This window comes from Brachyistius frenatus, unplaced genomic scaffold, assembly GCF_029030835.1.
Source record: "Brachyistius frenatus isolate BFR_SWC_R1_liver_20210118 unplaced genomic scaffold, ASM2903083v1 Contig_6, whole genome shotgun sequence".
Lineage (NCBI taxonomy): Eukaryota > Metazoa > Chordata > Actinopteri > Embiotocidae > Brachyistius > Brachyistius frenatus.
In genome coordinates, this window is record NW_027210605.1 from 9,772,625 (window position 1) to 9,787,629 (window position 15,005).

At 39.4% G+C, this 15,005-nt stretch overlaps 2 protein-coding genes across 2 annotated transcripts; one reads left to right on the forward strand and one right to left on the reverse strand.

Annotated features, from left to right (window-relative positions):
* Positions 1 to 4,456: 4,456 nt before the first annotated feature.
* LOC138615514 (complement C1q-like protein 2) lies at positions 4,457 to 5,609 on the reverse strand. The gene is made up of 5 exons (XM_069689179.1): positions 5,549 to 5,609; positions 5,392 to 5,463; positions 5,055 to 5,138; positions 4,838 to 4,969; positions 4,457 to 4,740 (listed from the first exon to the last, which is right to left on the reverse strand). Exons 1-5 carry the CDS (start codon positions 5,607 to 5,609, stop codon positions 4,457 to 4,459), a joined length of 633 nt encoding a protein of 210 aa, XP_069545280.1.
* Positions 5,610 to 9,937: 4,328 nt separating this feature from the next.
* tprg1l (tumor protein p63 regulated 1-like) lies at positions 9,938 to 13,136 on the forward strand. Its single transcript, XM_069689116.1, has 6 exons — positions 9,938 to 10,328; positions 10,563 to 10,654; positions 10,920 to 10,970; positions 11,064 to 11,189; positions 11,636 to 11,789; positions 12,894 to 13,136. Exons 1-6 carry the CDS (start codon positions 10,098 to 10,100, stop codon positions 13,086 to 13,088), a joined length of 849 nt encoding a protein of 282 aa, XP_069545217.1. The 5' UTR covers positions 9,938 to 10,097; the 3' UTR covers positions 13,089 to 13,136.
* The last annotated feature ends 1,869 nt before the right edge of the window (positions 13,137 to 15,005 follow it).

Here is a 15,005-nt window from a genome sequence, read left to right on the forward strand (position 1 = left end):
TGGGTGGGTGGGTGGGTAGGTAGGTAGGTAGGTAGGTAGGTAGGTAGGTAGGTAGGTAGGTAGATAGATAGATAGATAGATAGATAGATAGATAGATAGATAGATAGATAGATAGATAGATAGATAGATAGATAGATAGATAGATAGATAGATAGATAGATAGATAGATAGATAGATAGATAGATAGATAGATAGATAGATAGATAGATAGATTTTATCATCATAGCAGAAAACTGATGGGAAACGAGATGCGTGGAGACAGCAAGGATATATATATATATATATATCATACAATAGTATGTCATCCATAAAATCATAAAAATGTCATATGATGGTATGTCCTTCAAAATGTAAAAAAAAAGTCACTATATTATGTTATCCATAAAGTCATGAAAAAGTCATACTATGATGTCTTCAAAAATGTCATAAAAATGTAATACTGTATAATTTTGTCCAAAAGGTAATGAATATGTCATGTATGTATGTTGTCAAAATGTCATAAAAATGTCATACTATAGTATATCGTCCAAAAAAATCATGAAAAAGTCAAACTATAGTATGTTGTCCAAAATATGATAAAAATATCATACATTAGAATGTCGTTCAATATGTCATAAAAATGTTACACTATAGTATGTAGTATAATGAGCAAGCTCAGGGGTGACAGACATGGAGATAGTTGTGAAGGTAATGAGATTGTGTTGCCTGCCCTTCAAACGCATGTTTCGTCTCCCAGCTCCAATGTATATCCCACCTGGAGATGTGTGGTCTCCAGCCGATGTTAGGACTATAAAAACGTGAGGGAAGATTGGAGGAGGGACAAAGTTTATCAACGAAAGAGAATATGATGCAATGTGTAGAGTGAATATTTTCCCGAGTTCAGGATCACGTAGGTTGTAATAACACGTGATCATGCGCAGAGTGACCAGTGGAGTTAATTGCAGTCTCAGAGTTTTGGATGCATAATTTGTGTTGTCTGGTGTAAATGGAACCAATTCAAACAAATCATGATCAGAATGTGTATCAGCCATTGTTATACGTAAGATGTTTGTTCAGAATCATCAATGTTGTCATAGCCATAAGGTGAAAGGAACAAATCGGAGTTGTTTGACATGAGTGGCTGCTTCTCAGCTAGAGAAGCCATTTGGTGTGAGACAGATCTATCAATAGCTCTAACAATGAGACCTCTGACACAAGAAATAATGCAACATCCTATCAGGGCAAAGATCACCAGCGCAATGATTGATAAGACAGCAGTCAGAATGATGGATTTCCATTTACCAAACATTGAGTTAAACCAATCCATGAGCCATGTGTCTGGTCCAAGCTCTGCTGATTGTAATAAATGTAATTGATCCAATCTACATTTTTGTTAATTGTGCACCACCAACAGAGAATTGACTCAAAGCCGGCTGCTATCTGATTTCGGGCCTTGAATTCATTGGGAACGCTTCGGGGTACCCAAATGGCATCTATGTAGACGTTACCGTCACTTAATGGGTCGGATGAGACTGACCTCTTCCTGCTCTGCGCAGAAGACAACGATGGGCATAGGATTGTCTCATTTTGAGCTGAGGCTACACGTGCACAGGTGGACGGGTCCAGTTCACGGGCAGGACAGGGTGCAGCCTGTCTCCTCCGCAAAACCAATACACGTTGGGGATGGCGCCGACTTGTTCAGCAAGTAACCCGACACCGGGTTGGTAGCTGGTTTTGCTGTGTGTCCTGTTGTCTACTTGACAAGCCGTGGTGCAGTTCCAGGTGTAAGAACACCGTCCAGGAAACCAACATCTGGTCTGCGTGCTCGGTTTTAGCATTGTTGTGGTAGAAGCACTCATAACTGACACCATTCATTACAGACGTAATGCCCCGTGGGCTTCAGCCGCTTTGTTCGGGAGATCAGTGAAGGGCTCCATGTCGTCGTATTGTTCTGGAACGAGCTTGCAATGGCTGGCGTGGAACCAAGTAGCCTTACATGTGACCTTTACAGCTTTTTCGGTGGATAGCAGCAGCTGGAATGGACCATGATATCGTCTCTGGTTCCTGTGGTCCTTGATTAGTAGCCAGTCTCCTGGTTGTGTAGAACAGCTGTGGCTGCAGATGACAAAACACATTTCACCTGTGGTTGCAATGTTGACAGATTGGCAGACAGATTGGCATAGTATCTTAGCATCTCATGATCACATGATGTTGTGGTGGGAATAAAATGTTTGATTGGACCTAGTCCAGTCTGTGGTGGTCTCCTGAACAGAATTTCAAATGAACTGCGAACATGTTTGTTACTTACACGTGTGGAAAAGCACCAATGGGAGTGCTTTTACCAACGAGAGACCCGTTTTATCACATTTTTCTTTTGCTCGTTTTGCTTCGATGGTGCCATTTTCACGCTCCACAGCACCTGCACTCTGTGGATGGTAGGAGCAATAGTGACGTATGTCAAAACCCAGATAGCTTGAAACCTCTGACCTTTGACCGAAACCAAATCCTGGTCTGTTGTCGCTAGGAACTATTTCAGTTCGTAGAGCTTCAGCCTCTGCACTGGCATCCTGTTTAGCAGATGGAAAAACTTGAACCCATTTACTGAACATGTCAACAATAACAAGACAGTATTTCTTTTCTTCACTTGGTGTTAGTTCAATGAACTCCATCATAAATGGTCAAATGGTTTATCTGGTGGTGGACGGCCAGCATTTGGCATATGAATAGCTTCTGATGCGTTGTTAGCTGCACAAACCATGCATTTCCTGCAAAAATCGTATGCAAACACTGCAAATCCCCATGTGTACCATGCAGAATTGACAGGAGTACACATTCCCCCTTTTTCCACGTAGTGTCTTCTGTGAGCTAATTTAGCAAATTTATTTACAGCTGATAATGTAGCTCCTGAATTTACAAAAAAATGTAATCATGTGACCTGCTATATTCAAGGTTAAATAAAACACAACTGAGGGGTATACCACACCAGCAGCACCCCCAGACTCCTCAACTTTTCATCACATCACTCATTTGCCATGTCAAAAATTATGGTGCAGTCAATCATGTTCTCTTCAGGATAACTTGCAACAACTTCTCTGATTCTCAAAATGTTCATCTTGCACCAGCATTTGGCCTTATTTAGTTTCGTATTTCTGCAAAACCATCAGCCCCATTTAATGGGTTGTGCGGATTAGCATAGGTCAGTATGCTAATGAGCCAAACTAGTTTTGTTTTGTTTTTACAATTCATTTTTGTACAAAGTTGCGTAAATAGTGTCTTACACTAATTCTAAAACATTTCCTCTCTGCTTCCTCCATCAACCATGCTCAAATGGTAAATGGTCTGCAATTGTTTTAAGTCCTTTTACTTGAGTGGTCTATAAATCCCTTTACAATTTTTGCCTGCCATTCACCCATTCACACATCAGTGGCGACAGAGCTGCCATGTGAGGTTCTCTTCCACCATCAGGAGCAACTTGGGGTTCAGTGTCTTTCCCAAGGACACTGTGACATGTGGACAGGAGGGACTAGGAATCAAACTACCAACCATGTAATTAGAGGGCAACCCAGTAGTATTGCTTTTTAAAACAAATTATAATTACTCACCACGTGTACAGAAAAGTACTATTTATATTTGAGTATTAGGTATGAGACTTGTTCAAACATAATAACACTTATATATAATAACAGCTACGAAAAATGTATTTAATTTTCTGCAAATAATTGGTATTGATAGTTTACTTCGTAACAAAATCGAAGCTATGCTAATAATGCTGTATATGAGCATAAAGTGTAAGAGAAAATGAGAAAAATGTACATTTTATACACAAATGATGGTGGCTGCAAAGCTTTGTAATCTAGTTTTCATATAGAATATAAATATTGTAGTTGGGAATGAGAGTAAATGTGATACTGGTACAGTGTTCCTATACATAGATACTTACAAACAAAAAAGACTACAGCTTTTTTATCATGTAATCAAAGGTACAGAGGGATTTTTTTAATCTCATATAAAAAGCACATAGACATTAAATTTCTACAGAACAAAGTAAAAGTCTATCAGTGTAAAGAATCAGACAATAAATGTGAGATGGTTTGGTTGGAGGCTGAGGTCCGAGCAGCCCATCAGTAGTTTCTGGTGCTGATCTGGATCCAGGTGAAGAAGAGTATTTCTTCATATTGTCAGATAGGTCAAAGGATGTATGAGCATTTCACATGAATTCCTGAACTTCTTTAATTTAATGTGAATAAAATTTGGCACAAGAATTCCATCATTCCCTGTTACTGTGCTTATTGAATCAAATCCAGAAAGAGATGCAGATGAAAAACTTATGAAGCTTTTCTTGTTACAAAGAATTTTGTTGTTTCTGTGCAGTTGTGTCAGTCAGCTTCATATATGGTATCAGTAAGAATTAATACACTACTGCAGTGTGTGCATGGGTACCATATATAGCTGAAGAAAAATAAAAGCTGTTTGGGGCTCACATGGTGAAAAGCAGATGACCACTGAAGGTGCTATAGTGATTTCCATCGTCAAAAATCCTTGCGTTAGACAACAGATGCAAAAACACAACATCTCCAACCTCTAATAATAATGTGGCACCATTAGCAGAACTCCCATAATAAGAAGGCTGATGTGCATATGCTGTAAAAATGTGCTGTCCATTCTTGACCAACACAGCACCTGAAGGATGTGAAGCATGTCCATGTGCACCTATGTAGAGCTCAAAGTGGTATCCTCCTCTCACTGGTGCTATGAAAAAACCTGTGGGACATGTTTTTGTCAATGAATAGAAATAGTGAATTGTCAAACAGATTGGTGTTAAATCTAATTGATTATTTAAATTTGTGAGTTTGAGTACCTGTATTTGGGTTGTAGGCATTTCCAATATTTGTAGCAATGTATCTGAAGACCAGATTTGTTGCTACGTTAAATGGTCCAACAGTTCCAGAGCCTGCAGCCAACAGAGAGGCTGAGAAAGCCACTTGTTTCACTGAGAGAGAACACATGTATCAAAGTGACTGATGTTATAGTGATGGGACTGTTGCAATAATCAGCTTGTTTCTAAGTTCACAAACCTTCTCCTTCTCTCTTCAGAGCCTCCACCTGGTTTTCTGTGAGGTTTGTTCTGGCTTCAATGGTGACCAGTTCTCCTGCCTGTGCTGAAATTAAAATAATTGAGAAAGTGCCCATGTGAAACAAGTCACTTTCTCCACAGTAAGAAACATTGATTCATGTATTTTATTTTCACTGTTTTACTGGAGGTTTGCTTTAGTTGAATACATTGCATCATATGGTTATGTCATGTGTTGATAAAATTCCTTGCAAATATATCTAGAATAACTGTGTTGTAGTGCCATTGTTGTCTCTAATGTATAATTTTGACATAACCAATTGATATTGCTCAGTACATACCTTGGTACTGTTGCTTCAGCTTGTCCAACTCTGTCTTTTGCAACTCAAGTACACTCACCTTAGCTGCTTGTGCTAAAGACAAAACAAACAACAAAAGATTAAATTGTAAGACATACTCTTTAGTATTAATGCCATTATTACTCCAACACAACTGTACTTTCATTCTCTCTCTGTAAGTACTTCATCTCCACCTTCAGTTCAGCCAACAAGGCACTCATCTCTCTCAACACGGCATGGATGTCCTGTGGCAAGGCTTGTTGGAGGTTCGAGTTATTTTCTGGCTCCTTTTCCTGATATTCACTTTGCCTTAAATGTGGAATAATTTCGTTGTCAGACTCTGCTTGAAGCTGAGCTATGGAGAGAGAGCAGACCAGCAGCAACAATGGAAACAACATTTTCATCTCTGTTCTTCAAGTGTCACTCTATGCAGTTCTACTTTGTAGTTTCTGTGGTAATCCCAACCTTAAATAGTGTCTGGGTTATCAGCGATTGATAATCATTTCCAGGATCTTTGTTTTATCACTAAAGACATGCAGGAAATAAAACTTGTTCATTAACATGAACACACATAAACATAAATGATCTACTATATTTAAAAAATAAGTTTATCTAAATTCCATAATTCAAATGCTACACACAGCGGGGCCCAAAGGGCTGACACCTCTGAAAAACCTGAAAATAATCAAAATGTTAAGGATTTAGAAACACTTAAAAACACATCAAGTATGACAAGAAAAATTGAATTTGTAAGATCCAGCAGTATTTCCAGGTGAGCAAACAAATCAAAGAAAATGTGTGACTCTTTTTAACATAAAGTCAGATTTCCCACTGAATCACATGTTTAGATGAGGCGGATTTGATCAACTCATCAGAGGCTTGTTCAGGTAAATTAAATTGAAGCTGTTGTTCAACTGTTATAAATGCGGCTGTGCCTCAAGTTTCCAGCTGAACACTAAATAATGAGTAGCCTCTAATAGTTGGAAACATGGCATAAAAAATACATGAAAGTCTGATCATTATTGTAAGTAAAGAGGGGACTTCTCACCACCAGATCATGATTAGACTGGAGGTTTCTAAAGGGGCAGTGCACAGTGCTCTAAAACACTTTGTGGAAACTGAATCAGTTGTATCAAAAGTACGATCAGGATCAGGCAGACTAAAAGTGAACACACCATCAGAAGACCAATACATCAAGCTTCACTAAGAGATATAAAAAAATTCCATGAGATACAGACTTTGTTAAATAAAAAAACACAAGACTCCAGTCAGCAAAGGTACTAGTTGTCTGAGAGGATGAGTTGTGTCTCTAAACCGCTTCTGAAGAGGGAAGACAAGGACAGATGCCTGGTGTGGGCTGAGACGAGACTAGACCACTAGACTAGTTAGACTAAACCCTGACCAAGGAGAAATATCCCTCCATTCTTCAGACACATGTTGCACCCTCTGGTTGGCATCATTCATACTGTAGCAGGATAAAGAGCCCAAACACACCTCAGATGTTTTAATTAACTACTTAAAGACGACAAAGGACCAATAAGTGCTGACTGTGATGGACTTTCCTCCACAGTCACTTGCGCTTAAAACCATAAAATTATTTATGAGGGTACGTGAAGACTGAGAAAGCCAAATATTCATGGCGTACGTGTGTGTGTGTGTGTGTGTGTGTGTGTGTGTGTGTGTGTGTGTGTGTGTGTGTGTGTGTGTGTGTGTGTGTGTGTGTGTGTGTGTGTGTGTGTGTGTGTGTGTGTGTGTGTGTGTGTGTGTGTGTGTGTGTGTTTGTTTGCGCAATACAAAACACTTTATAACCTGATACAAAAATGTGAGTTGCATATTAAACAAAAATGTATCAGCTCCCTCCAGTTGTTGTTAACTGATAAGATATCAGAAGGCAGAGTTGGACAATTAATAATTAACATTTTCTCTTAAATTTTTCAACAAATGAATCATGATAAGAAGGTTCAGCTTTTTAAGGGCAACAACACAAGGTTCTAAAAGCATATTCTTGGGAGGCTGCAGCAGTCATAGCTTCACCACAGCTTCATTTTACCGCCTTAACAAGTCTCTCTCAAAACCAAGTCATAATATGACGACGCTACTCAGAGGTTCTCAAACGAAAACAGATCCGTGGGACTGTGTTGACTGAGTTTGTAATGGCATCAACACCTGTGACAACAGGAAACAAAACTTTGATAAGAACATTTAAAAAATCGGGGAAAAAAACCCTCAATTCATTCATTTTAAATTTATTAGAAATTGTAAGAAATCATGACAAACAGAAAGCATTTGTCCATGCACTTGTAATAGAGTCACAACTTTATTAAGAGACAATAACACATCAGTGCATAATCTGCTGCACAGTAGGCCAACATAAGAAAGCACTGAAAGTAATGTAATAAAAAGTCCTCATCAACACTGCAATATGTTTACAAGACAACATCTTTTCACCTCTGAAAATTATTTGTTTGTGGTTAAATGTTGGTTTATCATATAACATTAATCACAATCCACCACAACCACTAACAGTTTGCCGTTTATCAATCTGCAGTTCTGCCTCAATGTTACCAAGAGCCTCCACTAGAGGGGACTGTTGAGTTAAATTTCAGTCCCGTTGAGCTGACCAGCATTAACACATCATGTCTGGTTGGAAATGTCTTATTTGGATGAATTGTTTGTATATATAGCCTATTTACAGTTGGAAATGAGTGTATCTGTCTTTTTTTTGTAATACTGCAACACAAACTTTTCATTAAATTTATTTTCAAAGTTTAATCTGTACACTGTTGATGGCCTCGGCCGAAGCTACAAACTGAAATTTGCATTTGGCTATATGGTATAAGTAGCCTATTTCGGGTACATCCCTGTTTGGGATATAGCGGGTATAGATAATGGATATAAAATATGCAGAAAGAAATATCAATAGGATGTTAGAGTTATGAAATCAAAATAAATTAATGTCTTTAAGTAAAATGCTCAATATAATCTCTTCTATAAGATGTGGTTTTTTTAAAGCAGTGAATAATTAGTTTGGGGTGAAGTTCTGAATCCTGAATATTTGTAACCATTTAAGGGTATTTTGGGCTGTTTCACATCTTTCTCATAACACTACAATCCTTCAATTGGATCTGTAACAATATGACGTATGTATGACTTTATATTACTGTATGTATTTAGTAGTAGCTCTGGATTCATATGCAGGTGAGGGGGAAAAAAATCATTGTTGTTGCACCGCTTTATCATCCAGCTTTTATATAAAGGGAGAAGGAATTAGATGTACAGCAAGCAGCCAGTAAGCAATGATAAACTGCAACTGTGTCAACATACCCAGAGAAAATGTATCATGTATTATTTACAATAATGCTTTAAGGGTGGTTATTCCCCATTCATGGTAAGGTTTTAAATACAATTAATATTATTACAACAAAATCTTACAAAATATGAAATTGCTGGTAAAAGTATGTAGACTGACTAACCCAAAGACAAGCCAAGTCTCAAACAAAAGGACAAATCTATGGTACTATGAGACATGCTGAAAAGCCTTCAATAGTTCTGTTGCCATATAACATGCAATAACATTGTCCAATATTGCGATGACGATAACACTTGAGATAAATATACAAATATGTAAATGTGCAAGTTAACTTCACAGTTCCTATGTCTTTCTGCTAACATAGACCACAGACACTGAATAGTTAATATGCACACTGAATATATAATGAAATAATCATTTTGAATATGCTACCATTGGACAAATTCCACATCAATACCAAACCAACCAATTAAACAAATCACTAATGGCATGGCCCATCTGATGGGTCAAATGTTTGCATGCTGAGTGTGAATGCATGACCCGTGCAAATAAAGTGATTTTTCTTATTCATTGCATTTCAGGCAGTATGTTGCAATTCGTACACGTTCATATCACACTGACGATCAAAGTGTGATTTATCGGCAAGCACTTGCATAGGCCTACATCTGAGTCCATGTTATGATAGAAAAACTATTGAGCTGTTAGAATCCACTCTCATTAAAGTTGCTGGTTTCCCACACTGTTTCAGAAAAATACTGTTAGCAGCAAGTTGCTCTGGGAGGTACAGCTGTTATCCCCGAAAAGACAAAATACCACAAGGCCTGCAGCACCGATTATGAAATGAAATGAAGACCGTCTTCAGAGACACTATTTAGCTATAGGCTATCTACCAAATGGCGGTATTTAGATTATAATCAAGCTACTGAATATACTTCAAACTTCATAAACATTAAACATGAAGCAATACAGTCCAACTGAAGTTGACACTGTCAGTGGATGTGGGCCAAAAAAAACAGGAGCACGCTAAGGATGTGGAGTTTAAATACAGACATTATGATTAGCTACATGATGATAATAACAGCGTAATAGGATGCAAATAATCAAATTAACACCCAGCTTCAGATTATTTGGTAATAAGAACCCTGATAATTATTACAGTGGGCTCATCCACTCCAAACACCTGTTCCTGTAATTAGCTTGGTTAAAAACACGGTGTCCCTTTAAGAGGAAGGAAATCAAAGGGAGGAAGTGCAGCAAGAGGGAACTACTTCCTCGTTTCTCTCACAATCAAAACATTATTCTTGCGCGATGGGAGCGTCTGCACCCTCGGAGGGGCATTTTGTAATCTAACTGTTGGCGCAGATCGTCAGGAAGCTCCGCGAACAGCGTTTGTTCCATCATGCTTCAGCTGAACGACACGATGGACCCGGAGAGTCCGGGCGCTGCGGTTCTCCACCCTGCAGAAACCGAGGAGGGGGTCGAGGTTGCCTTCACGCCGCCGGAGGCCGGCGGTCGAAGCCTCGGACACGCAGCCTCCGTGGCCTGCTGCCCCCCGTTACAAACGCTCACGCCTTTTCATGTGCACAACCCCACAATGCAGGCGAAGGTGAAGGACTACTTCGTTTTCAGGGTAAGTCGCGTTTATCGGTATGTCGACCTGTTTGGATTTAATTAGACCCGCATGCATCTCTTCCTGCACCACCCTCATTAATGCGCTCGTGCACTTTAAAGGTAAACAAACACGAGCGCCACACGCAAAGCGTCAGTGCAGCACAATATATTGTCAGAGTTACACAAACACATCACAGGGAGGGATGGTCTCCAACATGATGCTGATGACTGACAGTTGTGATGCTGATCTCAGCCAGGTACCATTGAGCAGGCTGTGAGTGACATCAGGACTGTGGCACTTCCATCTGAGGATGGAGAGGTGCACAGCGTCTGGCTGCTAGCTGAGTAAGTATCTCACCAGCATGTCACTTGTTAATGATCAGCCAGAAACAAGAGGATGAGCTGCTATTGGATGAAATCCTCAGCAGGAGGTATACTGAAGCCACAGACTAGTTCATTGGAGATTTACTAAGGCTATAGACTAGTTTGTAGAATATTTAATTAGGCTCCAGAGTAGTTGTGATTATTTTTTACACAAGGCCATCTTTTATATTCTGCTTTATAACTGTCAAAAACTTACATTTGTCAATTTTGTATGGGACTTCTGCAGAGTTGACCACTGGAACAACGACAGGGAAAGACTTGTGCTTATTACTGATAGGTGAGTCAAACAGTAATCTCAAATGTTTGAGGACATAATACAGTATAGCCTTAACATTTGACATGGTGTCGCATCTTTTGTTTTTGTGTGCAGGTCCCTGCTGGTGTGCAAGTATGACTTCATTAACCTGTTGTGTCAGCAAGTTATCAGGATCTCTCTCAACGCCGTAGACACCATCTCAGTGGGCGAGTTTGAGTTTCCCCCCAAATCCCTCAACAAGTACGTCAACGTGTGTCAGTCTGCCAACTGTACAGAGAATCTGTATTTACTCTGAGTCCACTAATGCCAGTGTATTAATCATGCACTTGGCGTGGGTAACCATTGAAATATTGAAGCCACATGGTTTTATTGCAGTGTAGGTGTAAATCCTAAAATGACTGTTCAAGTTCTGTATTATAGTTAGTATTTTAATATTTTATGTTCATAAATTAGTGATAAAACCTTAATTTATGTGTTTCTAAATGATGCACAGGAAAGAAAAACATTGACAGTTATAAAGTCAGAAAGGGCAGATACAAATTTAACATGAATTCTGGTCTAGAACTGGGCTTTCTCTTTAAATACGCATAATTCAGCTTGGTGGCAGTGCTGTGGTGTACTGCTGGCCAGTATAATACGCAGCTGATCCTTAGAGGTAACACTAAGACTGTTGTGTTGTCTCACAGAAGAGAGGGCTACGGGATTCGTGTCCAGTGGGACAAACGTCCCCGGGCGTCGTTCTTAAACCGCTGGAACCCCTGGTCCACAGACATGCCCTACGCCACCTTCACAGAGCATCCCATGGCGCACGCTGATGAGAAGGTGGCCTCTCTCTGCCAGGTACAACAACCCCTTTAACTAAATGAGGCTGAACAGACATTTGATCCCCTTTTTCACTGCCGCTACCAGCAGGGTTCAACTCAAATCACTTGTTTTGGGTTTCCAGTGGGGAAAAAGGTAACTGGTCCTATTTTTGGGATCATCTCCATCAAGGTTTCAGACAAGCTGAGCCATTACTAGAAGGACTAACTGTACAGAGAGAATCGTCACAGAGGCGTCACTGTGTGAGTGACACGGGAGGTCCCGCACAAACCTGACATTGCTAACTGGAAAAGCTACATCGGCAGCCATATCCTCTAAATTCACCGCAATTTAAAATTATTGTTAACCTGCAAAAAAACAAAAAAAACAGGTGAAGTAGTGCCAAGTTGCCGACGAAAGGACTTAGCATGTGTGCATGTAGTGTTCAGGATGACGTCAGTGCGGTTTCATGCAGCATTGCTATAGTAACGATGCCATATTAAGGGGGTACTACCCGCAGTGGAAAACAAACTCCAGAGAAGTGCCTGGTAGCAAAAGTGAGTAGAGTTGAGTATCGCCGGTACAGGTATAGATTATTATTTCATTTTTTTTTAACTTATAAGCAATTAAAAGTCTGAAATGTGAGAACATTTTTCTGTTAACTGTAAAGATAACCAACTGGTGCAGCACTAAAATTCACATGCACAAAAAGCAACAAAAGCATCTCTATCAGTCACAGGCCAACTAAGGGCAATAGACTGATTGCTGCCTTGAAGACATAATTCATCCTTTGTGACAACGGTTAGTTATTAATACAACTTCAATCTGTGTAGTCGTCACCTTATTTTCAAAGCTATGTGTTTATCTCTTATTGACGAGGCAACAATAAAGCTTCGAGCAGATTTCTGGGGATTTCTTCTCATTCAGACCCGTTAGTGTTGCTACATGCAATAAAAATATCTAATTTGGCTGTAAAGTCTCAATTGTATTTGTTATTCCATGTTTTAGAGTGGTGCCAGGACATCTGAGTCTGAACATTGAGTCCTATTTTTATTTATTTTTTAAAGATACAAATTGTTTACAAATGTAAAATGTTTGAATGAGTGTTCTGGTTTCATGTTCTTTTTCTTTTATCTTCCCAAGATGGACAACTTCAGAACCCAGCTGGTGCAGGCAGTGAAGAAAGCCCATAAGGAGCACCCCATCCCCGGTCGGGCTAACGGAGTCCTGATCCTAGAAAGACCCCTGCTCATCGAGACCTATCTGGGCATTATGTCCTTCATCAACAACGAAGCCAAGCTGGGCTACTCCATAACGCGTGGCAAGATTGGCTTCTAAACTCTGCAGTTTCTCCAAATTACAACCCATGTGTCTGAGGGACGCTACAGTGTCGTGTGCAGCTGTGTGTGTGTGTGCGCGTGTGTGTGTGTGTGTGTGTGTGTGTGTGTGTGCGTGCGTGCGTGTGTGTGCATGTGTGTTGAGCCCATGAGATGTCTTAAATTGGGGTCACAGACGTGTGTTCAGCCTACTGTAGGTAAATGGCGCGCAGCACTGCATGGACTGTCTACTCATTTGTTGTTGTTGTTTTTTTTGTGCCCCCGGTTGCTTTCCATCAAAGATCAGCAAACAGATCTGCCACCCACAAAAGCCTTGAGAAGTGTATGCCCTTGTGGCACAAGTTGGAGATAAAGGAGACAGCACTTACTTTAGATTGAGCCTTCTGTAATCTCATGCTTCATGTTTTACCATCGAACCACAGACTGTCAAAAAACGTGACGTTTAGATTGTGATCAGGGTTAAAGAGTTATTATGTGGTTTGTTAAGGCTTTTTCTCCCAGCGGAGAGCAGTGAAACCATAGCATTAGCTATGAATATGTTCCATATTTGCTACGTGATATGGTTTGAAATGAATTACTGCATTATTCAGATCATGGAGCAATAGGGAAGCTTCTTGGAATGAAACAGCAGCCGGTGGATCAAATTTAACGGTCATGTCACATGATTATTGTAATAAAATATATAATAGGGAAACTGGGATAGGTTTGGACTGTTACACTGAAAAGCTCTGGACTCAGCTTTGGTATTTGTGGAAAATTACAGCTGGAATACGCTTTTCAGCATCCGTGAGATTTGGTCAGTGGAAATAATAAGTTACATGTTGAGATTCTCTCTCTCGGTTTGGCCCATGTTTTGTTCTCCGTGCTTATATTTACCTAAAGTATGCCTCCGCTCGGAGTAGGGAGCTGTTGTACCACTTGCAGAGCTGCATTAGTTACTATAGCAAACATGTTCTTGTATGTCACACGTTTTATGCAATGTAAACATGTAAACCATGTATTTGTTTGTTTGTAAGTTGACTTAATGGTCCTGCAACTTGCATTTGTTCTCGGCATACATTTGCACTCAACTGCATTAAACTCTGCACAGGGAATAATAGATGGGTTACAAGTGGAAATATAAGCAAAGCTTTGCATCAGTTCACTAACCACATTATGTATATTGTGAATAGGACTTGGGTGATTTCTTTCCTAAACTGCCCCCTATAATACATTATTGTCACACCAAAGGTTGCAGACCGTATTTCAATGGTCAAAAAAATACTAATTAATTGTGTCACAAAACGTAATTTTCTGGTTGTACGTGCGCATGATTCCCTGCATGCCGAGTTTGCATGACAGATGTTTTTTTTTTGTTTTTTTTTAAGGAATATCCCAAGTGCATTTGTAAATACCAATCGTTTTATTTATCTAATGTCATTTTGATGTATTTAACTCATAAATGCTTCTAAGAAATTAATATTTCATTGCCAGTTCTGGAGTATTTTATTTGGGAAGATTTACTTATTATTAAAAAAAAACATGTGAAGGCTTTCTTTTCGTTCTAGATATTTGTAGCACAATTGCCATTTATGGAAAATAATAATTGCCTACATGTTTTTTTTGTCAGGGCTGCTCTGGTTGTTGATATAAAAGTGTATTTATATTACATTTGTCCTGTCAAAGACTGCATCCAAGTGATTTAAGTTAAGTAAGTTAACTCAAGCTTTTATAAATAGGCTTGCATTCGGACAGATGATGCCTTGAAGCCAAGACACATGGTTCTACTATATTTGGTACTGCGTCTTTGGATTCTGACATTTCTGTTTGATCAAGGCGGGTAACAAATATTACAATTGTTGAGTAATGATGCAGTATTTGCAGGTAAAAGATAATATAACTTGTGTCATGAAGAACTGCTTTAAAATTACACATTGAA

Coding starts and splice junctions, on each gene's coding strand:
- LOC138615514 (XM_069689179.1), bottom strand. CDS start 5,609: ATGAGTGCCTTGTTGGCTGAACTGAAGGTGGAGATGAAGTACTTACAG. Junction 4,970..5,054: donor TCTGAAGAGAGAAGGAGAAG/GTTTGTGAACTT, acceptor GTTCTCTCTCAG/TGAAACAAGTGGCTTTCTCA. Junction 4,741..4,837: donor TGCCTACAACCCAAATACAG/GTACTCAAACTC, acceptor CATGTCCCACAG/GTTTTTTCATAGCACCAGTG.
- tprg1l (XM_069689116.1), top strand. CDS start 10,098: ATGCTTCAGCTGAACGACACGATGGACCCGGAGAGTCCGGGCGCTGCG. Junction 10,971..11,063: donor CTTGTGCTTATTACTGATAG/GTGAGTCAAACA, acceptor TTTTGTGTGCAG/GTCCCTGCTGGTGTGCAAGT. Junction 11,190..11,635: donor CCCCCCAAATCCCTCAACAA/GTACGTCAACGT, acceptor GTTGTCTCACAG/AAGAGAGGGCTACGGGATTC.